Source organism: Bombus huntii, chromosome 8 (genome assembly GCF_024542735.1).
Source record: "Bombus huntii isolate Logan2020A chromosome 8, iyBomHunt1.1, whole genome shotgun sequence".
NCBI lineage: Eukaryota > Metazoa > Arthropoda > Insecta > Hymenoptera > Apidae > Bombus > Bombus huntii.
The window spans coordinates 3,228,863-3,256,105 of record NC_066245.1 but is presented as its reverse complement, the minus strand read 5'-3'; the positions used below and the strand labels follow the sequence as shown (position 1 = coordinate 3,256,105).

General features: G+C 39.8%; 1 protein-coding gene across 2 annotated transcripts in view; it reads right to left on the bottom strand.

Annotated features, from left to right (window-relative positions):
* Positions 1–11,909: 11,909 nt before the first annotated feature.
* Positions 11,910–27,243, bottom strand: part of LOC126868256 (band 7 protein AGAP004871-like) — a 49,840-nt gene continuing 34,506 nt past the window's right edge. Inside the window, exons 4-6 of one of the 2 annotated variants that reach the window (XM_050623540.1) lie at positions 23,306–23,471; positions 21,907–22,132; positions 11,910–14,325 (exon numbers count right to left, since the gene is read on the bottom strand). In XM_050623540.1, coding sequence (XP_050479497.1) covers positions 21,911–22,132; positions 23,306–23,471 — 388 coding nt within the window. In that variant the 3' untranslated portion in view covers positions 11,910–14,325; positions 21,907–21,910. Of the gene's footprint in view, positions 14,326–20,269; positions 22,133–23,305; positions 23,472–27,243 lie in introns of those variants that run through there. The other variant, XM_050623541.1, reaches the window with a different exon arrangement.

The window sequence follows — 27,243 nt, the reverse complement described above, 5'->3', positions numbered from 1 at the left end:
ACATGAGCTAGAAGACAATTCGAATCATGTTGTTTTCCTCGGAGTACCAACATCGTTAGGACATACATAACGTAACAATAAATAAACTTCGCGAAAAACAATGTCGCCGTCAAATTTAAATTTTCCGGTATTCCCCCGACCAGTATAAATAAACGAACACGATCGTAAGACGACCAGTTTTTCAGTCTCGTTCTCGAGCGATTTCATTAGCGATCAATACACAGTCTTTAGCGAATCAGTTAGTACCGAGCGTCTTAGCGAACATTCTTTGTATTTATTAATTATTTTTAAATACATTTGACGGTTTCAACATCGAGTTATCTCGTCATTTGAACCACACGACCAACCATCCTCTACAGTTTCATCCCGATTTACGCGTGCACACGTGTCTCCTTATCCTCCTATTATTACTATTCTATTCTCCAGTCTTCTGCTTGATTAATAGGCCAAACATCTTGGTCGTGGACGACGCGTGAAAACGCTTGTGCTCGGTTCATCGATTACGGAAAGAAATTTAAATCGGAGAACGTGACGCGCATTAATGATCCGTTGAACCGCGTGTCTTTCGTTCGACGCTGTATTCATCATCTTATCAACTTTTCACGCTGGTACAAAGATTTATTTATTTGCGAGTTGCTTGTTCATTTACGAAGAAAGATATTCGTTCCTTTTTTTTTTTTTTGGTTTACCAACGTTAAAAAGAGGGAAGATTTTTTTTCTTGCTTAGGATTCACGGTTACTTAACTGATCTCAGCTTAAGCCGTGAAATATTGAACTTTTATTCGCGAATCTAACGAAACTTAAATAAACTTGAATTACGAAGGCAGGTTTAACGTTGTCGGAGGACACAGCCAACCGGGTATTATCCGCAGCTAATAAATGTTCTCAGAATATTATTCAAAGTTTTTTAATAAATTGTACCGGCATTAAATAAATTGTAGTGGCATTAATTTCATTAGTCGTACGTCGATACGATGGATACATTGTCCGACATTAACAGCGACATTATTTCAAAGGTTTCATCTTATTTCTATTAATATCAAAGTGGAAAAAATAATAGATATAAATTGTTATATATATATATTAATTAGTATAATAATAGAGGTTATCATAAAGATTCCGAAGTATCGATTCGATCGAACGAAGAACGATTCGTCACGCGTACGAGTTGTCGCCAGGATGAGTGGAAAGGAGGAAAGGAGGAAAAAACAGCGAAAGCAATTTTCCCGGAAAGACGTTAGTCGTTTGAAAGACGACGATTTCGCTGCAAAAATATCGACTTTGGTGCACGTCGATTTTAATAACATTTGCAGTTGTATCGAAGCTTTCAGAGGACATTGGGTTGTACCAGTGCGCGTCGACGAGCCGCATCGAACGGAACTAATTACTTTACACAACTAATTAGACCGTAATGTTCTGTTTTTGACGTCGACCATGTCAATCGGCGACTGTTCGCATAGTCATTGTATTTTTTTGCAATTTCGATCCACGTTTTCCTAATTGAATTAATCGATCGACGATTGAATTGTCGCGCAGAAAGTAAGAAGAAAAAATAGATAGAGTCAATTTTGATAATGGCTATCCGTTTTCTATGGAGAGTATTTAAGGTTCTTGTAATAAAACTCTGCGTCTCGTTGCCATTAATTGGACGATACGAGTATTACGTGGTAAATTAAGTTTGTAAGTATCATTGCAAGCGAAACACAAAGCGACAAGAGCAACGCAATTACAGAGTAAAGGAATTTGGGGGTAAAGTGACGTTATGGCTGTAATATCTGGAATATAGCTTAATCGAGGAATCGTTTCAGCGTTATATACTAGAAGCAATGCTTTCTCTTTTAATCTGCGCGAATAAAATTCTCTTACAGTATAAATTCTACGATATTGATTTTATTGAAAAATTCCCATTGTTTATCCGAATTTTGCTGGATACCACGATTATTGAGACGACACGTTGTATAAGAATGAAAAATACATTTAAACATCGTCTATCAATGAATGATAACCGATAACTTTTTTTTTTACTTTCTTTTCTTCATTTTTTTCTTACTTTCTCATCATTTTTGTTCGATGGCTTACGTAATAAGAATCAGACAGTGACAAGAACAACGTACGAAAATTCTCGATTACCTGAATGCACACTTGTTCACGTGTGAATGTTCCAACTTCGAACTCTGTTCGGCAACGAAATCGGCTACTTAGAATTCGTAAGAACGTACGTGAAAATAGCCCGTTATTCTTGGCAGTAAGTTGCCGGTAAGGTTTGAAAAACTGGAAAAACTTGCTGGACGATCCTATTCGTCGTTCGAACGAAGGGAGAAAGAAAAGGCTGTCTAAACGAGAACGAACGCCTGCGGGAGAGAAGTTAGTTCGTAGATGCGAACTCGCGGGTGGAATCGGCGCGCGGTGTTTCAGAATAGCTGTCTCCGCAAATATCGTAATTTTGATCATTTTCTATCGCTTAATTTTTGTTTTTTTTTTAAGTTTCGACATTATCGAGGATCTTTAACTAAAATATTATTTACCTATGAGAATTATTAAATTGTGTAATAATTGGTTCGCGTAAAATCTATTATCAACAACGATCAATCAAAGAGTTTCATCGTATATAATAATTATAACATTGTTTGACAATGGTCGACGTGTATCGAGCCTGACGAATCGTGTAATACGAATATGATCGATAATATCAGTTTCAAGAAAGTTACGAACGTTGGAAGTTTTATCGAAAGTTCGGCCATTCTGCTCTGCAGCAAACCTACGGCTGATTCTACATGAAAAATCAAATACGATAACTACGATGGTTGAACGCCAAGCGATATTAGTCTGCATTGCATTGCATTAGTCTGCAGATGACATTTTCGTAGTCGGACGATCATTTTAAAACACTGCATGGCGCTCTGGTTCTTTCCTAGCTTTTCCGTTTCAGCGAGTCGCGAGAATATCGCCGAGTCTGGGAAAAATGAAATATCGAACGGCGAATTCTAAAGGACTGATTAGTCTCTGACGTCGCCGATACTTGGCCACGCGTTACGTGTTCTAAACACGTTTGAATTCGTTTCAAGATCAAACGACTGCCGTTGAAGGCGAACGAACGATACCAACAGATACGACAGTGAGGCGGTTTTTTTTACCTGAAATCTCTACCGATCGAAACTTACATCGTTGCCTCTTTCGGGACTAATTGCTTGTAATTCGAAAGCGAGTTCCGTTAATTGGCGTCGAAGATGGCTTCGTGAGATTTGCTTGACGTCCCTCGGCAGAACCGCGTCAGAATGGCAATTTCCTGGAAGCGACACGTAGAAGTTTAACGATTATTACCTCTTGCGTTCGCTCTCTCTTGTCCTAAAGGATCGAACTGTCTCTCGACACCGTTCGTCCGTGTTACCTACGTAGCCGATTTAACAGATATCGCTACCGCGACGCGAAAGGCTATCACCTACCTCCGCGTCCTGCGAGTCGACGTTTTTTCATTGAAGGAACGCGCGTTCACCACTTTTAGTGGCGTCGTTAGTCGAACGATTATTACGGTGATTCCTGGGAAGAAGCTGCGGTGGTTTTGCTTTGTGAGTTAGTCAAGACACGCAAAAGTAATGAGAAAAACAACGAGGAGATGTCTTCTGGCGTGGCTGTTTACGGATTGGTGAGTGGAGGGAAAAAGAAAAAAAAAAAGAAAAAGGCGAAAAAAGGGACAAGGTTCTGGAATGTCGCGACGAGCTGTCTGCTGGTCGTCGTAGACGGTTATCTCGACGACTTTATCTGACAAAATTGTCGACGGAAGAGGAGAGGCGAGCTCTCTTACAGCCAGGAAAATTATATCGCGGAAGTGAAGTGCCGGGGGGGAGGGCGCGAGCTTTCGTAAACTTGCCGGGCGCCGGAAACGCGAGGTAACGAGCTGAGATAGCTGCACTCTCGAGCAAGTTTTCGCGAAATTTTCCAGTCTACCCCCTGTTGTTCCTCGCTGTGTAGCGAGGCCAGGAAAGATAACGCCGCAGTATACCGGTTTCCATACGAACCAATTCGCCTCTTAATAATTTCCAACGGCTCGGCGCCGGTCATTTCGATCCTTCGAACCGGTCCATCCGCGAGCTACCAATTTTCTGCTGCGAGACTTCGTCTGGTTACCATTCTACATGCATTTCCGACGCTGTCGAATTTCCAGCGCATCTGTTTGATGCGAGTTCGAAACGTCAGTCGTGGGTGGAGCTTACAGACGCAATTCCGCACTCGTTCCGTTCGCTTCCATCCCGCACGAAATCTTCAAAAGAACTAAATAATCTCTGGAACGCTCAGCTTGCAAAATACAAACGATTTTCTTCCATTTCGCAACTGTCCATTAAATCGCGATAAATAAAATAACCGGTTAATGGATTGTTCTTAATTGGAAACTTTTATTATCGTCGAATTAAAAGTTGATAAAGACGAATCGAGGTTGTTGGTTAAATAAGTTTGATAAGCACTCGTGAACATAATTGTAATATAATTGAACCCTCGCTTAACGGTTACTGAATTACTGTTGTCACGAGCAAGATGTTTTATCTTTTAGCGTGAGAGCGAAGCGCTGAACGAACGTAAGTTACAACCGTTGTATTTTGCGGTGGTCCTATCGCACCTGACCGTCTAATATTGCCGCTTTATGCGAAAATAAGAATAAGAGGAAATGTTTGAAACAAATGTACGAGACCCTGCGAATGGCACGATTATATTTCCAAATAGTTATAGGTTTTTAAATAAAAAATTATTACATCCAAGCAGTTAACTCGAAAAGATATTCGAACGACGAATTCGCTCGTCTTCCTTAGTTAACGAATTAATTAATACGTGTAGTTAATTAAACCATTAACACGGCTATTAGTGGAAAGACAAGATCGAAACATATCGTGAAAGATTTCAGCTAAACTGCTTGTTGGATACGCTGCAAATATCGGGGATTTTATAGTCGGTATATCTGATTTCTCGTCTCGTTTCTCAAAACTTCATGGTTCCGGAGAAATTCGATAGACTAATAGCATCGTTTGACAAGGTTCGACAGTGACTGCTTTCTGCCGACGGACGTGATTATTTTGACGATTAAAATCGAGCGATGAAGCGCGCGGACGGTCCTCGCAATTTGTATAATTAGCAGCTTTGTTCGCTCGGTCCGCTTTGTGTTTGCATTCCCTTTCATCCGCCAACAAAATAGCCAAGATTTTCGATGATAAATTAATGCCGGGCATTGGATATATACGCGCGTTTGAACAAGAATAATCTTTTATAATTTCATATGCGGGTCACATGATCCTTCTCTTTCTACAATTCAAATTGAAAACTGCGCTCGCTGTTCCAGACTTTTCGCGTTTCACGTTCGGACACGGATCGTCTCGATGAGCCTCTTTCGACGCGAAACTGCGAGCAGAATCTTTAATTCGAAGTTGACCGACTTCGAAATCGAAACGGAGCATCCGGAAGCAAGAAAGAGAGAAGAGGGAGAGATCTTCATGCGATGTTTCAGCTTTTCCAAGCGTTCATGGTACGGGAAAATAGGAGCGGCAGCCGTCCCAATAGCCGAGCTTTGCCGATTCTTTTGCATTTTGGATCGAATGGATCAAACGTATCTTAACGAGTGTATGCATAATTCCACGGGACAACTCGCGCAACTGTTTTGTTACGCGATATTACGGTGTTTCCAGCGGAGTTTAATATTCTTCGTGCAAAGGTATCTACAGCGTCTGTGTATCTTTGTGAGAAAAACCATAGGTATAATGAATATGTAACTGTGACTAAAGGCTGGATAAAGTGGAATAATTGGCCTTTGTTTTACTATCGAGTGGATTTTCAATTTTAATTTAGCAGTTGTATCTCTGATCCATTGCGATTCTCCGTGTATTTTTGTTGTAATATCTTCTTTGTATTATTCCGTATGCATCGCTTCCTTTGAAATAACGAGTGTTTTATAAAATAATGAACATCTTGTAATTAAATTATTATCATATTTTCACGTATAAATATCTGATCATATCGACAATTCAAACGCGGAGGTAGACGATAGATATTTACGAACCACAGGCAATGTGAAATATAGATACGATATGCAATCGTACGTTATTGCAAACAATTGTTATATATTATTTTTGAATGGTTTTTATACACATTTCTATCGCGCTTTTCGGAGATGTGAAATATTGCACTTTTCGCAGATTTGAAATATTCCTCTTTCCGTTGTATATCTCATAGAAAGCACCGCAAAAGTTCACAGCACCAAATATCTTCTCTGTATTTCTCTGTAATATATTTTAATACAATCGATATTAACGTAATAATCAATTCTGTTATTTTCTGTGTTTCGTTTCTCAATTTTTTCTTTTTTTTTTTTTTTTTGGCAAGTGCAGGATTTGGACATTTTTCATGAGTATTTCATGAAACAAAAATGGTATATATTTTGTTGCGGTCATTGACCAGCAAACTCGCTGCAACGTACTTCATTGGATGTTGTCCTATGTATAAAAGGTCGTGTCGATATGCTTTCTTTATTAAAAAATGTACATTTATCAGAAAATTTATTTTACAAAATACATTCTCTTTCGTAATAATATCAATATATAATTCAGCACCTATTTCTTTAAAATTGGATCGCTTGGTTTAACGAAATTCATAATACAAGGTACGTGCCAATTTATAAAAATGACGCAGTCAAGCGCAAGAAGAAGTCTTACTATTCCAATAGCCAGAGTTTTACCGTTGTATTGGAAACTTTTTAAGTAATTTTTTAGTACCATGTGCCGTTCTATTTTCAACTTCCTTTCCCTTTGCATTTTATTTTCAATCGTTCCAATATATTTCTACAGGTATCAAGAATATTTCATTTAATATTCCATTTATCGATAATTACGAACAATTGCTACTACGAAGAGAGTATCTAAACATTTGTTCCTATATACATGACACAATATAGAAACATGTCTAGAAAATATGATTAAACCATTGGAAAATTATTATGGTAAATGGCCTAATTGCAAGTCTTTTGCATAGTACTGTACTTTATATTGCATTTTATTGCATTTTGCTCAGCACCTCATCTCGTGGGAAAGTTAGCAATTTATAGAATACGTTACAAGCGCAATTGTTTCGCAACTACTTAAATATTAAATAACGTTACGTTTATTAACAAAAAAGCTGTTTATTTGCCAATTATTAATGGTACGGTAATTACATTATATATTTATACATATACATATATTTGAAAAAGAAAGAATTGAATCTGCCGAAATGCGCCGCAGTAGTCAACGTCGAAGCTGTTTCAGCATTTTTCTTTTCTATCGAAACATCAAGTACCGGACGATGTAACATTTACTAACGTCGGTTTTACTCCATGTTCTGGAAACTATGGCTATAAAAAGGTACGTTTTTTAACCAGTACATTTTACCAGGCACGTGTATCTGCCAATCTTTTTCCATGCTTAATACCGTTGAAATGGTGCGCGCAGCCGGATACTTTGCGGTCGCTATTTTATGCCGGATCTCCGTGGTATAAAACAACAATGCCTCCATACCATGTACGGTACTTTCTATAAACAGTTTTTTACTGTTACGTCATAAAGATGGAAGCTAGCATCGGCCTGCAGTTTACCGAATTGATAAATAAACATGTTCCATCGGCCGGACGAAATTCACCGCGCAACCCGTTCCATGTTTGATTTCGCTGAAACGTAATTTTGTCACGCGCGTTAATCTCCGGCAACGCTTCATTATAGCGCCTCGTGAAAACCATCCTGCATAACCTTGTTTCCCAGCGAGCAAAAAATTTCCACGTGGAACTCAACTCGAGAACCACTGTTTGCCGTGCAAATATCTCTTTCGGTCTGTCGTGTTTGCCATGTTCCACTCGGAATAAACTTTGCTCTCCAGATATCGCTGTGGCAACTCATAACGCGAAAGATCAGTGGTCATATCTCGTTGCGTTTATCCGACTGAAAGGATCGGACTATTGTTGACGTTGCCACGCAGGGAACCTTAATACCCTTCGTCGGGCTCGACGTTACGTTTCTTAAACTTCCGATAGATCGGAAATGTATCTGCGCGCTGGATGTTCTGTCTTGCCCCGGGCGCTACTCCGACGAAACATCCGAAGCAGGAGAAATAAAAAAATAAGCAGTACCCGACTGTCGGAAGTTGAACGTAGCATACGTAGCACGATTGTCTATTTTCCACTGGATATATATTGCTATATACACTATCGTCCATAAGTATTGGGATATTTGGAACCTTTCGAACTAATATCAGTTCGTTCCACTTTTATTTTTATTTTATTTATAAGTCTCTTATTTTGCACTTTGAATTTACAAGATAAGATCAGACAGCAACTACTTACTGAAATTTGCAATTAACTGGCAAAAATTCACAGTTAACAAGTAAAACGAACGAGTAGTTCTTAATGAAGTTGGTACGTTTCGCCGGAGAAACTTCAATTGTCGTAATTCATTTGGAAACCCGTTAAAAAGGTGTTTCTCCGTTGGAGCTATAAATTATTTGCCCGTGACGTAAACGACACCCACTCGCTCATGATTCTCTGATCATTCTTAAAAGCTGAGAAGGATATCCGCGTCGGTATAATAAACGTTTTAAATTGACCGAATTATTGATTACGGATAAAGCATCAGAGCTGAATTTTGATTACTGTTAGTAGGAAATAAAGGAAAGTTGCATGATTTATCCTTAAACAGATCGCAAACTGAAATATCTGTCGAAGATACTGAATCTCATGATCTCGTTCGCGTTTAGTTGCCGACCGTAAGCAACCACACTTGAGAGTCAGTGGTTGAATCATTGGTTAAAAATGATCGCACGTGCCAAAGAAAAAAGAATTTTTGCAATATTTGTAATAATTTGTAATAATTACAGGTTTTTCGAAATTCTTTTACAAAATTTTTCATTTTTATTTACTTCTAAGCATATATCGTCGTTTAGCGATTAGATTTAGTTTCTATTGTAAGTTTATGCTAAAATATTACTTCAATTCATTTATTAATTTAATTATTCATTCCATTTAATAATGGCAATAATGGTTAAATAAAATTAGCGACGAACTAAATTAAATTATATTATCGGCGTAAAACTGAAATGGATAACGAATTAAAAAATTTCCTTATTATTATGTGCTTTGAAATTGTTACACTTCATTGATCGAAACAGTTTTCCGGGATACAATGTTTCAAATTTGCGCGCGACTCTGGATGAATGAGAAGTCGTTTCGCTCCAACCAATCAGGAATCAGCTAAGTGAAGTTTAGGCGCGCCAACCATCATTGTATCGTTACAAAATGCGGTATCGAGATGTATCGTCCTTTGAAGTGATTTATTTCAACTAAGCAGTGCTTTTGTTACTATTTTATTGTCTCCTATCGACTATTAGCAGGTTCGTTTAAGAATTCGATGATTCCTTCTTGACGACTGCCTTGGTGATGACTTTTACTGAACTGCTGCAGCATCGATGGCAACAGCTCCGCATCTAACCGTGAGTCGCATGCCTTTATATTCTTATGATCGTGCAATTCTTTAGTTTTTATTCCGTTTAAAGTTGAATTGGAAAGATATTAACTTTTAATGAATATTGTAGTGTCGCGATTTCACTCATCGCGAATAATTGCAGTAGCGTTTCTTTAACATAAAAGTAATAATTTTTATCGAACTCATTTTAAGAAGTAGTACTGTTATATTTTTCTATCGTGTTTGTTTCAATTACTTTATAATTAATAGTAATGTTGCGTTTATAAAATGCTCAACTTCTTCGACCGAGATCGGAAAAATATATTCCTGAATTACCTGATACAGCTAAAGGAGCTGTACAGAGGTAATTCAGCAATCTCTAATATAGCAGCGATGGATCTTTCGTTATTATCGTTGCGATATTTAAATACGGGTGTACAGAATAATATTTATCAGTGTTGGGTAATTAAAATATCCCAGTTTCACATTCGGGAGTTTTCTATTTATCGATTTTATCGTATGCGACGATCGAGTTGCGTATGTAATTATAATTGCAATATGTAAATATACTTCCCACGTTATGTTCGTTGTGATTGCGTACGAATAGAAGTCAGGAGTGAGTAAGATTGTACGAGTGCATCTTAAGAGCACAAATAGTTTTTTAATGTCGAGTAGGCGAAATGTAACTACGTACGGAGATAAAATAAAAATAAGAGAGATCGTTAGATTGGCAGTAGCAAATCACAGAGGGCGTAAGAAACGATTTTTGCCACGTCGGTATTTCATAACGAACAGACTTGTTGCTATCGAATTTTGTTGTTCGTTTGAAGTCCTGAATACTTTCTTCAGTCTCTGAGAGATGACAGTACAGTCCCTAAGTACACAACGACCTCTATGCACGGATAACGAATATCAATAGAATCGATAGTCTAAAAATGTATCGGAACGCGTTCTATTGAAATTGAGGATGAGTAATTAGAACGGTTCGTTGAGCAAATAATTACAAAATTAGCCGTAACAATCGGATGGGGCTCGTAATTGGCAGGCAGCCGGAACAAAGAATATGCAATTAGTTCGTATGCGATTTATAAGCGAACGTTGACTACAAAGTCAGCAGAGTTGAAAATAATTTGCATTAACTGAAGTTAACGAGAGTTCGGGTTTGGTAATTAACCTATCGTAGGCCGCGCCTGCTTGCATGATAATTTTCAAAATCGATACGCAACATTCCTGCAGGCACTATCATATTCACCGTTTGCACGCTCTCTCTCTCTCTCTCTTCCCCCTCCCTCCCTGTAAACCATAATCAGGCGGTGGCTGTTTCATCGACCACGTGGGACGAGTTCGTGGCATCGAATATCTCAAAATATCGATAATCAGACTTATCGAAACGCCGCGTCAATTTTATCGATCGGATAGACTACGCGAGTCGACGTCCAGCTTCTCGATCTTTCTCTTCGTCTCTCGATCTATCGCTTTAAACCGAAGAAAAGATACGACGAGGCCGTTTTTGTCGATTCTTTTGACTCGGACACAAAAAATTTCGAAAGGGAAGGACCGGTAGGAAAGGAAGGAAACTGTAGTCTCTTTGAGTCTCGAGATATCGAGATTCGATAGTAATGGCGATGCGTGATCTTTCAAATTCTCGTGAATAATATTAAACTAATTTTTGCTCGCCGGTGGTCCGGCTCTCTAGACGTCTCCCTGGTCCTTTGTCGAGCGTATTAATCGGTGAAATTGAATTAAACGGCCCGACAAAGGACGATTTATTTATTGATGCACGCCAATATCGATCAAAGCGCATCGTAGAATTCTGATAGAACGTTCCAGTTGAAATTAATTTTAGGTAATATCGTTTGATTGTCCCGGACTGTTTTCTACCGGACAATCGATCGTTAATCGAGTTTATTTACAGCAACGTCCTTTTGTAAATTGATTTCAGCCTGGCAATTCTTGGAAATGTTCAATTCCCTCGGAATGCAATCTATTTCGTTCGTTCACGACATCTTTCCCTTTGCTTCCAGCTTTATTTGTACGTACTGACCAATATCGAGACAGCATAATTCGCGTGCATTTCCGTTTGTATTCGCGAGAATACCCTTTCTCCTACGATGTTATTCGAATCTGGGGCCTCAGCGACAAAAGGAGAGAGCGACGAAGGAATTTAATTCAATAGAAGGAATAGGAAATCTACAAAAGAGCGGCTGTAAATGGCGAGCATAAAGTCCTTCTTTATGGTCTTGCAGCTGTACAAGCAGGTACACCGGTGAACTTCCCTCTCCTCGTTTTCCTCCTTCATTAATATACGACGAAGAGTTCGATTAAACGTACAAACGTTTAAAAATCTGCTATTAAACGACAGGTTTTTATCTTTCGTTGTATCGAAAGTATTATAATCGGGCAAATACGATCGAAATTATTTCCATGTAACCATTTTATTCCCTCTGTTCTCAGAAATCCAATAATTTTTATTACACATAAATATCAAAGTTGTCATAAACAATGTCCGCAAAAGAAAAAAAAATTGAATATTACACGCCATCATACATCGCGTTACGATATTTCGAAACGATACTCTGTGTTCTTTTTATCGACACAATGATATTTTCCGCCGCAGTGAACACGACGAAACGTACTTACTCGTCAGTTTTCTATTTCTCACAAGCTAACAGCGTTCGATTAATTTCATTTAATCAGAGCGTGCTGCAGCTTTTTCAATAACGGACACGAGAAAATCGGGGAGGGGGACAGATATAGCTCGTAAAGAGGGAAAGCCAGTGAAAGCTGGCCAATAGCAGGGATAGCCGGTCGTGGGGCAAGTTTCGACGACGGATCAAGAAAATAGACAAGTTCGAGGTTCGCCGGGAACCGTGGAGGAAGGATTTGGAGTTGGTTCAAATCGTTGTAGCCGTTTCGCCTTCGTGTCCCGTTTAATTTCTGCCTCGTCACTGCTGAAACTTGCCGTTGGCAGTTATTGGCCAGAGAAAAAGGCTGCTCGGTAAAGGTTGACGGCCATTTTCATTCATCGGACGGTCCTCGCCGGAATAAATTATCGTGGTTCGGCTGCGGGGAAAAGGGTTTCCTTTTTCGCACGCGGATACAGTAAGGTGCGCCAAGCTATTTCGGCCAGCCGTAATTCATATTTACGACCAATGGGAGTTACGCCAACTATAAGAGGCTGTATAATGAAAGCCGGTGGCGGTAACACCGTCCCATTCTGGTTTTTCCTTAACCCCTTAGTTTCATTTTTATGAAACACCGCTGCGTTTTTCGTCCCCTTCGCCCGGTTTCCGTTCTGCGTCACGCGATTTCCCTAATATCCACACCCTCGTTCAGACGTACCGCTCAGGACGATATTTCAAGAGCAGCAAAGCTCCCGGGGCTATGCGTTACCTATCACGCGTGCGATTTCCTTCCCCTTATTTATGGGCCGGGTTTCTGTTTCCAAACAACCGCAATTTGCCTCCGATGTGGCATCGTCCGGTCTTTCTCTCGCTTCCTTCCATCGTTGTATGCCATTGTTTCTATCGTTGCTTCTCTCCGTTTCTTTATCGATAGGGAATCGAGTCCGTTCGATTCTTGCGTTTCCGAACTCGCAGCTCGCTTGATTCTCCACCCCCTTGGAACGCGTTCGTGCCGAGAATTTCGATTCCGCGGGGAAAATACGTCCGTCGCGGAATCTCCGCTGGTCAGGTTCCTCGGTACCTTTAAGGGGACGACGGCTTCGTTTACGGCTTCCTTTTCTCGATGTTCGACGAAATTCTAGATCTTTGGTGTTTCTATCGGCGGTTGTTTAGACAGGCGAAACTATTTATATGGGAGATTTATAGGTAACGCGTTCGAAAGCCCGAGGATTTTTCTACGTTCCGGATCGTTCCGCGCTTTTAATGGAACCAGCGGGAGCAGTAAACTTTCGGCGAAATAAAAATAAAAAAAGTTCTCTTTCTGCGGGCAAAGTGGGAGTAAACTAGCGTTCAGTTCCATTACATAAAACACGATTACGTCGCACTTTTCGCGTAGCTGCAAACCCTTTCTGGTTCATTGAACCCTGCCGTTTCAACCGTAGGTCCCATTTAATCCTCTTCGCAAGCGGCATTAGCGGAGCTGGGATAATTTTATTCTGAAAAGACTGGCTTTCTTGTAGTCCAGGGACCACCTACGATTTTAATAAAAAGACGATATTTATCGCGTCGAGACTCGCGACGGAGAACCACCGCGTCGATTATCCGGTTGGCGAGCAACCGGACCAGAGCGTAACGAACGATCCTAACACGGGAGAACTGCCAGTGTTTAGCGACCAACGGTTCGCTGCTAGCTTCTAATTGGCTCGATCGTTGTTGTTCCGCTCGAACGTCCTGGTAAACACACGCGCAACGCGATTCGTTTTCTGTCGTTCGTTGTGTTCGCGGGCTGTGCACGGACCTCCGGTCACGTTTCCTCGCTCGTTCGATGCCATCCGTGAAGTTGGAGAACTAGAGAGGCTCGGAACTGGGAACATAAAACTCCAGACAACATAACTCACCCATTTCCAGACTATCCCTTCGAGAAATTATTTTATAGGTGGAGAATACGCCGGCTCTGGATAAAGAAGTATTTCTCGGCACGTGGACGGACCCGCGAGAGAAAGATCGTTCGGTCGTGCGAGCTCGTGTCTGCTAGTATGCGCGAAAAATCCCAGAGAAGCTGAGTCTTTGTCCGATGAAACATTAATCGTGCCTTTCCACGGATAAATTGCCAACGTCCGTTTATTTGTTCTCCGGTTTCGCTTAGGCAGCTCGAACGAACCGGCGTTTGTCGTTGATCGCCGCACCGCTGATACGCTTGTTTCCTTCCAGCCCTTCGTCAGCCTTGCAACCCTTCGCGTCTGTCGAATAAGCGAAAGAGTTTCGTTATCGACGATCTACGATATCGAGGATTTTCCTACCTACTTACAATTACAATCTGTTTGTCCGCGATGGAATCATTTTTGGAGCAGGTACTCCAGCAAATTGGTAACGATCGTGCACGGTGGATGGACGTAGATCGACGTTGAAGACAACGATTTGACTTTGGAATACGATTTCGTAGAAACTGGCAGTCGGGAAAAGTCGAGTTTACGAAACGCAGTGCGAGAGAATTCGTTCAAATAAAATCTTCTCTTCGCGGAAGAAAATATCTTCAACGGCGTTTATTAAATTTCCCGTAAGATATGTTTATACATATACCGCCTCGTTATACCGACTGTTTCTATAGAAATACCCATAGACCAATCTCGTTTGTACAAGGTGGGATAAAAACGAATCGACGAATATACCTCGTTACGATATAATGGAAGAAAAAAACACTCGCAACGCGAAGAAATTATTTGAAGTAACGGCAAGTTCAATTACGCGAGATGTTTCTGTTACGCGTGTCTTTCGATATCTTGATATTAACGATATTAACAGTAAAAGAAATCGACGATACGAAACTGCGGTTATTGGCTGGTCATTGGCTCGGTTACGCTGTTCGCTGTGTCTCCTTACTTCCGACCTCGTCTACGCTCCTCTTTTTCCAAGCTCGAGAACAAGCACTGAACGGAATATTGCAAGTAATTTGGTCGTCGGATCTCGGAGCCTCGGACTATACCACGGCATAGGCTACACATGTTCCGAGAACATCTGAACGAGCTTGTTCGAAAGATGATCGCGAACATCCGAATTGCCAAGATGTGGGTCGCGTCGGTAACTTTGCGCTTTCGGCGCGAAAGTTTCGTAAGAGCGCGTCTTGTAGAACACAGCGACCAGAACCGATCGAAGACTACGCTAGTAAACGATTGGTGAGTTTCCACGCGTAGAGTTTCCATGGTCACGACGGGGAAAGCAGCGGTTAGATCGTAGCGAATAATCTGATTAACGATCGAATAGACGAGCTTGTTGCGTCCTAACCCGGTAACAGCCTCCTATTATTTAGCCAGTCACGTCTTCCTCGGGGATAAGCGAGGATGAACGTGATCATCCCTTAATTTCGTGCGACGGTATTATTCTCCGGTTGGACGGTATCTTAATTTTTGGAGGATACATACCGAAGCTTAGGAAGGATGGGATAATTATTCGCGGAAGTTTCCTATTCCTTTGTTTCCCTTTCAGCGGACTGTATAAAATTGAAGAGAAAACAAAACGGGCATTATAACGACGTTTAAACGTACAGTTCACCGTAGTAATGAAATTGCTAGGTCTTGGTAAACGCTTCGTATACAGCACGTTCGACTTTTATCAAAGTATTCTTTTGCATTGCAAGTATTAACAGGTTGTGTGGTTTAAATGACGAGAATACTCGATAATAACAGCAGTCCATCTCGATCGAGTCGTACCGTCGAGTCGAATCTTAACCAGCCAGCTGTTGCCACCTCTTTGAAAAACATGTAGGTAAAACGCGTGGCGAGACTCTGACGAGTATACTCGTCGGACACAGAGTATGCATGGTTGTTACAACGTAGAATTAAGGCTTAACGAAACGACCGTTTTATTTTCTAATTTTATCACTGCAATTACTAAGATCGCAATTTAAACAGCAAACTGCAACTATCTTTTACGCGCGACGAGTATACTCGACGTAACGCGAAACATTGTCATTTCTTCAAGACGAGTATACTTATTGAAAACGGCTAACAGGTTAAAAATAGAAGGCTAGCAGACTAAGACCAACGAGAGGCAAAAATGACATCGCATTTCCACGTCTTCCGTAGAACGTGACGGTTAATCTCGTCGCGCAAAAATTAGTCCTGGTCTCAAAGGGACGTGGACGTTGAGACGGGGTGTGAAAGTTTGCCCCGAGTTCAAGCGAAATAAGCGCGGGTGAAGAACGGTGTGAAAAGTTAGTGCGACGAACGAGCCGGCATATTACGGCGAAAACTGGGGGTGGTAACTTGCGTGTGTTCCGAGCACGTGGGATTTCGACGAGGGTGGAACACAGGACAGACCGAGGTGCCGTGGAATTAAAAATTTTTTAATTGCAACCGTAAGCCGCCGTCGACGCCGGACGAGGTGCAAGTGGTTGCTAATTATCGCCCAAGAAATTACGGAGCATTAAAGAGACGAGTAGTGAATCCCGTCTCTGGGGTCGACGACAATGCTTCCAGCGCTGGCTGCCTTTATTGTTCGTCCGTTGAATCACCGGAGATTCCTCGTCTCCGAAAGTAACGCGAAAAACAAGCTGCTCCTCGTTCTCTTCGGTACCGAGAATCGAGTCAGCGATAGCCGCGATGAAAGTTATCGGATTCGTTGAACCCATACTCTAGTTGATTTACGTTGAAAGCGGCATTCCAGGCTCTACCCCTCCGCTTTCACGTTCAATGTCCACTTATTCTCTCAAAAGCCTGGGTTCAGCTTCGCGGAATTTCTCTTTAATGTATGATAATGTTGTCTTTTTGCATACCGGCCTCGTTAATTTCTTCCTCTTTTGTCATCGGATAGCTATCTTCTCGTTCCTCTGTTCGTACTATCGCGTTCGAATCGTCGTTGTCAAAATGTCAATGTTTGTATCACTCGTTTTTCGTCTGTCCACAAATAGCGAGAAGTGGTTGCAGCGATTAATTCGCAGTGAAAAGCCGATTATTTTCTGTATTTTGGGACGCGACGATCGCAGCTTCTCGCGCCACTCCGCGCAAACGTTTCCCAAGCTACGAATCTCTCTATGGATCTCTTCGTGTAAAATTCTTTCGGACTAATCGAATTACTCGAGTTGAAGCAACCCGAGTCAAGAGAAATTAAGACAAACGACTTTGTATTTTGTAACTTCGTTCGTATAATTATGAAAACTTGGAAAACACTACGCGCGAAAGAATTCGCTAACGAGAATCTTGTTAATTTGATTAATACGAACGAAGCTCGATGCTGCCAGGATGCTCGAATTTTTATATTTCACCTCCCACGTTAGTTACCTAAGAGAATTCTTTAGCGAAGATGTTTAACGTAAAGTTTTAAAACACGAGCTTCAAGCCGATATTTTTTTTAACTCCGAAAGAATATAATTAGGTCTTATGCAATGTAGAAAAATGTTGGGAAGAACGTGGCAGACTCGTTGGTCGAGCAAAGGAGTCCTCGTTATTAGCCGGAATATAACAAGCAAACTGTAGATTCAACGGGTAGTTTCGCGGATTTCCTAATTTCCCGGCAATGCTCTGGCGAATGCGGCAACGATAAACGAACGATATCCAAATTGGCAAATCGTGGGTTTCCTTATGTATGTACACGCCGAAATGTTTGGTTTCCAGGATTGTAGCGATCGGCATCGAATCTCCACTGGGAAATTCCTGCGCTAAGCTCGCGTCGCCTGTTTCCACCGACACAGATAGGACGTTTGCTTGTAAATGGATCTCGTATTTTACGAGAAAATTCATTTCCGCTTTACATCGCGAACGTTCATGTATCGTGGCTATTTTCGCGAGATGGGACGAGTCTACGTCTGAAAGAGTTACAGTGTCAACCCACTTTTCAATGGCAATGTTCGTCCACATTAATTAACCGTGAATCCCGAGCGTCGCGGCCATTACGGCTAACAGGCAATTTTCGCGAAAACACGCCAACGGAAATTCTTTAAAAATTTCATTAAACGAAGCAATCTCTTAATGAAATTAGCGAAGTGTTTCTCGGACAGCAACTTTTGAAGCGATTTCACTTGGTGTTACAGCTCGAGTATGCCACCTGTCGCGTTTACCGGATTTGTTCTCGTTGCAGAAGTATAGAGCGATTCGCGCGTTTCATTCGAACTCAAACGCTCAAGGACAAAATACAACGCGCTGGCCATCTCGGTCGGTTATAAGCGTAATTGCTGTGTATTTGGATGGTTATCTCTCTGGCTGGATTACGCGTGTCCGTGTGACATTTCTCTGTGGAGCGTACGAATTAATTTCACTGGCAAATATTTGAGTCGAAGGAATTAATATCTCGCGGACCGGTCTGTTTATTAAGTACGATCTTCAATATTAGTTCCTGCCAAATATGAAACGCGCACCGTAAAAGTAGCCTGATCTTGGTAATTACCGCGACGTAACCTATCGGCATGATTAATCATTGGTTTTCTCGTAACTACAAGCCGATACCTGTGTATAACTGATATCGTACCTTAACAGCAGCTATTCTAATTGTTCAGTTCACGAGCCACATCTTTGTAAGCAGTCGTTTATCGAGTTCCTAGCTCACGCGATAATCCTCGCGTTCGCAATGAATTGCTTTTTTAACGTACTGCTTCCTGCGAGTTTCCATGCAACTACGGGCGCTCTTTAATCCTGGCCGGACTCGTGTGTCGTGGCACGGTTAACAAGCGTCATAATTCACGGAAGAATTTTCCGCGTAAATAATAGTCCGCGTTAAAGCTCCTCCGTTGTTTATAAAACATTCTATATACATTACGCGCGCGGGGATAATATTTTTTTTTACCCGTCTGTTAAAAAACGGGAAGGAAACATATCCTCGGTGGCCGTACGAGGTCGCTGTAATAAAATTGAAATTTATACTTTCTGTTCGTTTCTTGCTCGCGCACCGTTTAACGTTCCAGCCGGCGGTGGCGGTTGGTTTTGACATCGGCCAAACGAATTTAATTATTTTTATCGCGACCAGGCAATTTAAGTGGTCTGCCGGTCTTGTGCAGCTTGCTTCGTCCCGAATACCGGCAAAAGCCTATTTCATTTCCACCAGACGTACGCTCTTATTTCGCTCGTGGACGCCTCGCTGTTCTATGGCGCGTTTCGCGACGCGCCAAGCTGAAATTACAAATGGCCACGTTATCATTCGATACGTAAATTTCAATGTACGGGTTCGCGCAATTTCCGTTTTACACCGTTTCATAAAGAGCAGGCCGACGCGGCACGTACGTTCCACTTTAGCCCGTGTTCAACCTTCTGCAACGAGGAACACGCGAGCGACGGAGGGCACACGCTTTCACGGCACGCTGTAACGCCTGGAACGTGACGCGGAAACTCTCTCCAGGGGCTCGTTCAATCCTCCACACGCACCTTTAAATTCGAATTCATGCGAACAATATTTATTTACGCATCGTGACGAGACGCGACCATATTCTCGTCTACCATAACTCCACATCGAGCTTCGATTTTCTGGAAATTGACTGAAATCGACGTTGCTTCTCCGTGTCGTTCATTTTGAAGCTTAACAAGCGATTCCACGCAAGTCGTTGATCGCGCGCTTGCGAGTATTTGTTTCTACAGTTTACCCGATTGCCAGCAGTCTGCCGGGAACATAATTTCATCTTATCGTGTCTTCATTTTTACTGTCGTTTCGAAGTTACGTTTGCTCGCGAGAAAACCACGCGAGGAAAATAAAAGGCCATTTTTGCTTTCCGATCTTTATACCATCTGCTAGCTCGGAGGAACTACTTTAATATCATCGTTACTTCTCCTTATCGTTAAAATCCCAAATAGAATTGCAATAGAAGATTCGTAGTGAAGACGTTTCACCCATACAAGTAAACGCTACTTGCATACAAGCGAAATGAAAGAGACAAACCCAGAAATCTATTTGCTATTTATCGATAGCCATTCCTGGCGTTGTATCGACGATGAGGGAAAATACGACATTTCGAATCGTATGAATGGTTTTAACAAATATGACCAGTGCTTGATTAATATATCGATGATCTTGCTACTTTTCAGATAGACGTGTGTGCGTTAGGTAGCGCAAATTAAACTTTTAGATAGCGACGTTCGTTGATGTGTACAAAACCATATGTATTTTATGGATACAATTTAATCTTGGGCTGCAGAGGCTACTTGTAAATTAATATCTTGTTTGAAAAGATAAACATTAATTAATCAAGCCCCTGTCATTTCTAGATTAATATACTGCTTACAATTTTTTAATTAAAAATATATGCATTAACAAATCGTATATACTTCATGTTTGGTAAGAATTATCGTGTTGGTAAAAATTATCTTATAATTATCGAAAATTTGGATTTATATTTGTGAAAGGGGCTCGAGATGCTCATTTTGAAAAATGTTTAAAACACGCTTGAAACTGTGTAAAATTTAATTCTACGCCGTACATCGCGTCCATAATTAATACGAAAATGGCAGAGGTAGCTTATCTACTCGCACTTCAGTAACCACTTAACATTAAATATACTTCACGGAGACGTTAAATATAAATTCAATGTAACACATCTTTTATTCGATGGAAATGTTATCCCTTTGATCAATTAATAATATGTTTTTGTTTGCTCCTGTTAACTGTTCCAAGTCCCAAGATATCTGATGACACGAGTTTATTATACGCCGCTTATTTTTCACAATGATGGAATAATTTCTCGCTTTTGATAGAAATGATATCGAGCACGCTTGAAATTATGCGAAAGCCAAAATGCTAAAACTTGAACGTGTGTTAAATCACTTGTAATGAACTCTACATTCACGAGAGAAAAAGTCCGATAAACTGAATACCTGTAAGCGTAGATTTTAAAGGCAGAATTCGTTATTGCTGCTTTTATTTTTAATTTGTAAAGCCAGACGTAAAAATTATATTCGACACGCATACTGCTGCTCGCAGACGCATAGATAGATTCGTATCATGCGATCAACAATTTTTCAAAGCTCATATAGATATTCGTAGATTCATAACTCTGAAAGAATTAATGCACGGAAAATATCTGCTAGTAAGCGGTAAATTCGCGTACAAATTATAATATTGAGTTGGCAACTAAGTGATTGCGGATTTTGTCATTAGGTGGTATTAACAAAATCCGCAATCACTTAGTTGCCAATCCAATAACAATCGATCAGATCAAACATATCAAATTTCGTAACTTCGCGCGACTACAAAAATTTGGTACTAAAACGAAGTGGAACCTGATGGAAAAAAAACGCTTCATTGGGAAATCAAGGTACGTGGAAACCCTTTTCTAAGCACTGTCATTGTAAGCTGCAATCATTCCAAAACCATAAAACTTATATGTACCAACGCGTCTTTCTATCGCAATCGGTCGTTACGAACAGCAAACTCGAAATTTTCAACTTACGTGCGTTTTCTCTTCCTCGCGCAAAAGAAGAACTCTAATGCGAACGTGTTTTCGTCAACGTATCTTCTCGTCGCAATCGTTCGTTGAAAAAGTCGAGCTCGCGACATTCGTCTACGCGTATATTTTCTTTTCGTCGCGTAAAGGCTCGGAGATCAAACGGGGAGCCCGGTGACGAATTACAAGTTTACCTATTTATTTGTCGAGTTTGTCGCGTTTCTGGTCGCGCGTCTGTCGTTCCTACACACCAAAATCGCGCGAAATGAAACAGAGATTTTAGCTAAAGGGTGACGCGGTGCTTTGACGACCAACAAACGCGTCGAGTCTCGTGTATGCTCGTATCGGTTTCCAATCGAGCGTATCTGCTTACCAGTGAATTGGATCAAAGGTCACCCCAATTAATCCGACATACCGTTCGAAGTTGGCGAAATTTGCTAAGGATAATCGAAGTTTGACACACCTCTTCACTTTGACACGTCGATATTGTCTGCGTTTGAGTGGATGTCGGGCTGAACCTTGAGCTGCTTCGAGCATAACTGCTCCGACGATGTTCGAACAGCTTCTTGAATTGCGCTTGGATGGAAATTGTTAGTAAAGAACGGAGCCAAAAACTCGACCGGTAAGGGAAAGATGATGGTCGAATTCTTCTCCGCAGATATGTTGCTCAGTGTTTGTAGATATCGTAGCTGTTGAACATACAGTGAAAAATTCAGCGAACGTTGAATTTGTCTTTTAGCCTTTTCTATCGCGGAGTAGTCGAAGGGCACGCTGTTGTTTAAAAGTAACGCGACATTCGCTTGTTTTCCAATCATTCGCGTTAGATATTAAGTTTGTTTCGAACCCTTCCAAACTAAATTTCTTCGAAAAATCACCTTAAACGAATAATTATGATAAAGTTAAGTTGTATCGTAGCTTGGAACTCGTAAAATTTCGCTACGATATTAATTCGATCGAATGATCGTACGAGAGAGCCCACTTATGGAACATAACACACATGCAACTGTGTTTTTACACGAAATTGTTTAACGATTCTATTGTATTATAATTTAGTTAGTCGGTGTTGAAAAATTTGGATTCTTTCCGCGCACTTGCAATGGCCATTTGGATTGATATTTTCGAAGCGTTAATATTTTCCGCGGTTTTTTCCCTCGAATTTACCATTCTAATTTCGCTGTACGTTCTCCATGGAATTTAATTACAGTCTGTTGGTTGATTTTTTATTCTATACTCTGTTTTATGGAGAAATGGTACAAAAATTTTCTGAATAAAATTTCAACATTTTAATACAAGCAAGTCTCTTCGATGCACGCAATTACGTTATGGTAAACAAATGCGTCTGTTGTTAGAGTGTGAAACCGTTTAAATGTTATTAGTAAACATATATCTACTGCAAGAAACGTTGCGAAAAAAATATTGCGTTGACGTTGAACGCGTTGAAATAGATACTAAACTGAGTACCAGAACACGTCAGAGCCTAAAAGCTATCGCTTTCGTTCTAAATTATGTCATGACATTATGTCGTAAAATAAGTAGAACGTGCCATGTGCAAGTGTCTATGGAAATTGGCGAGTTAAGTTGAGATTAGGTTCTGGTCAGGTTTCGGTCCTATTTGGATGGATAGAATGATTAAACGAAGACTTTCAAGAGACCTGCGTTGATTCCGTTACCGACGACTGTAGAAAGGTCGCCATAGTAACGTTCTAGAGAAACCAAAATAATTTGTTGGACGAAGGCTTAATTTAGTGGTACAGCGTAATTAACGGTAGATTCTCAACCACACACAGAGCAGCGAGAGAAGCAACGCAGTGGAATTACAAAGATATCTTTGACGTTCCTCGAGGAGACAGTCTGGAACGTACCTGAAGAGCAGCTGGACTCATGGAGATGACATCACTGGCCTCTTTCAGAGCACGGGAAGCCAGCATCTCTCCTTCCGCTGCGATCACTTTGGCCCGTGCCTCCCTTGCGGCTTCCGCCTCCGTGGCCATGGCTCGTTGCAGCTGCACCGGAAGTCGAACGTCCTTTCTAAATCACGAATATCCGTTACGTTTCGTTCGATCTACATCTATCTGTATATGCTTTGATGATCACGAATAAAATTTACTCGCAAAGGGTAAAACTAATTTCTTGAATGAATATCCTAAGTTAAAGATACAATTCAACTGAACTAAAGATCTATCAAATTTATTAATATTAGTAGAATTTTGTTTTAATTTCAATCAAACGAATGCAAGCTCGTTATTTGATATGTGGCGGCACTCGACCACGGAATTTTCCAACGGCTTCGCGACACAAAGCGCTATACCTTCAAAGCGTAAGGTCAACATACCTAATGTACCATCGATATTTCTACGGTTTTCTCGCCGAATATTCGGAAGATTGCATGCGCGACAACCGTCGCAGACATCTGATAAACGCGTGCGTAGTGGGGATATCGAGGGACAACAAAGAATAGAATCCGTTTGTTTTCAAACCAAAGATTCATTCTGCCCCGAGCTGTGAGGTGCGAAAGGTTAGCGTCATAGCGAAGCAAACGCTATTAGAGGTACGTGATTATTAACTCTTGATAGTTAATCGTTAATCGTTAATTGTTGTTGATAGTTAATCGTTAATCGTTATTTGTTGTTGATAGTTAATCGTTAATTGTTGACCGTAAATTGTTGACTGTTGATTGTTAATAGTTTAATAAACTTTTTTGTTGAACATCAAGAGTATTTCTTGCGAACACCTTCGCCAACATACCACCTCCGATATTATCTTTATCAGTATCGATCGGATTTATCACTATCGGCCGTAAAAACGGTAAAGTTAACGAAATCAAATAAACCCATTGATCTCTGAATGCTGGATGATTCGGTCGATCCCATCTCTTATAAATTTAAACGTTCCTCTGCATGTGGCTTACATCGGCACAAAGAGAATTCGATAAGTATTTGAACAGCAATTCGTTTGATAGTGCTCGTTTCCACTTCAAGTTCAAAACGACTGTTCGTTGAGTGCAAGGGACAATACGGTCTGTTACGAAAGTAGTGTCGACACAGAGGTCACATAAAGCAAAGAAACCTCCTTTATTCCGGCCGTGTCCATGGAACTACGCCAAGCAACTTACCCTCTTCATCGTAACTCGAAACTATTCGCAAATGTGTCCGCTCTTGCGCGCTCCTACAGAATGACCCATTGCGCGTGAGATCTCTTTTAAGAATATGGATGATAAAACAACTTCATCTTTAACCCACAGCTATGTATCTTACTATGTACGTAGCTTTGGTTATTTCGAAGTCGTATTTCTACGCTGTTTTACAGAGTTTTCCAAAGACAATTTTTATTTTTCTATGAAGCTTGAGCCGAGAAGTTTCAAAGTTTTAGTGATATTATCTCAGGCGATTATATATCGTCAGAAGATACGATAGAAGAACAGAGAGCGATAGATCAATAATTAATATCGATTTATCTTGAAAAGATTCGCTTGAGTTTTGAAAAAGACGTCTGAATTAAATGAATTTAGTTGTATGAATGTGTTTAATATCGTGGTCCTACATCGATTGAAATATATGTTTCTGGACACGTTATTGCACTGGAAGTGAAGTTCTGCGTGAAACAGGTCTGTCCCGGAAAAGCGAACTGGAATGTTCTCGAAACGTTGGAACAAAGCACAATGTGCTATTACAAACACGACTAAAAGCCGAAGAATCACAAACATATAATTTTCACGTAACTATAAAAATGTAATACTATGAAAATGAAATGTATAGAAGTTGATAAAAATGCTTTATCAAAAAATAAGGCAATGCGCTAGTACTTTTTGTAGTCCCAGTTACGCTATTCATTTAAAAACGATTTATTATTAATCTAAGTAAACTGGTTCATTAATTTTTAACAATTACACTATTAATTTATAACAATATGCTCTCATTAATTAAAAATAATTATGTTCTTAATTTATAATAGTTATACCGTTTGACTATTATGCAATAGTATAGTTATTTTCTGCATAAAGAGGCATTTGATATAAATTAACACAGTTCTAAATCAAAAACTAGTACTACAAAAGTATGAATTTAGTTTTATATTGTAAAAATTATTAAAATTTTAAAAATGGTTATTGTAATAAATTGCTGAAGGCGTCAATTTGCAATAAAAGTTAAAAAATTATTAAATTTGATTGTATTCTAATGGAAAAACCAGTTTTTACATCAGCAAACCGTTAACGTGCTGTTTACCTTTTGTCACTTTGTCAAGTGTATGTTATTAGGTATATAAGGCACACGCGACTTGAGCTCGAGTTTCTTTCTTTTCGAACTCTCGTACTGTGAAAGTCGTAGAAACACTGTTACTAATTAAGTTATCAGTTTATAACGTTTGCGCTAATAATCAACAACATTTGAACTATTACTTTATAACATTTAAGCAATTTAAACTATTAATTTACAACATTTAAACTATTAATTTACAACATTTAAGCCGTTAATTTATAACATTTGAGCTATTAATTTATAAAATTTAAATTATTAATTTACAATATTTAAGCAATTAATTTACAACATTTAAACTATTAATTTACAAGATTTAAACTATTAATTTATAACATTTAGGCTATTAATTTACAACATTTAAACTATTAATTTACAACATTTAAACTATTAATTTACAACATTTAAGCTATTAATTTATAACATTTAAGCTATTAATTTACGACATTTAAGCAATTAATTTACAACATTTAGGCTATTAATTTATAACATTTTCGTATTCTAATAACGAACATTCACAGTATATATTGTAATAACGAACGGTATAATTCTTGCAAACGATTGCAATGCATTCAAGGTATTGAGAAATATCTCACAATTTTCACCCAATATTTTTCATACTTGTTCCAGTTTCTTAATAATAATTCTTTAAGTTTGAAGAAATAGCAGCATCTTCTAAATGAACGTTTGATAAGGAAAAGAAGAAAATCGTAAAAACGATATTTAACATCTTTTCCACTCTCCCTACCCACCCCTTTATTAAAAAGCTTTATTTTCAGGAAATATTTGTGACCGCGCGCAATGCGGTTTGTAGAGTCAGTGTTTGCAACGCGATAGTTTCTTTTCAATATTTCAAAATCACGATAGTTTTTGTTAAAGTCGCGGAAACGCAGTCTTACTTGATATATTTTTGAACATTCGTTTTCGGTATTAGAGTCAGTGCATCTCTCAAGAGGATAAAGCCTCTCCATTGGCTGAAGAATGTAAGTAGTTTTATACAATGTATTTCAATTTGTTTGCTTCTTTGTAGTTCGTTTGAATTATTGTTAATTAGAAAATAAAAATTATCGATAATTTAAACAGCTATAAATGTTTTTTTTTAATTGGTATGAACTGTTAGAGTGTCAACATTCGATTAAAATAACATTGTCTCTGATATGCATCGAAAATTACTGAATTCTCAATTTCTTCATTTCAAACTTTTATATCAGAGTTTCATTTTACTACATACTTATTACGGATTTTGGAATTTCAATCTCTATCATTACTAAAGATACAAATTTAATCAACTTCCATTTTTCATTATCTCCAATTTTTCAAACGATCACTCATCTTGTTTTGTTCTGTAATAGATTTTTCGCAACCTCCACTTTCACCATTGAACCTTCAACGGTTCCTGCCTGATGTTAGTCTTCCTGATATTCGCTGGGGTGGCGTAGCATCCATGGTACGTCCTCTGTTTCTCCACTTCGAACGGTGAGTCGCATGCATTTCTGTTCCTCCGGTCACTCAATCATGTCGTAGGATGAAAGGTCCGAATCGGCACG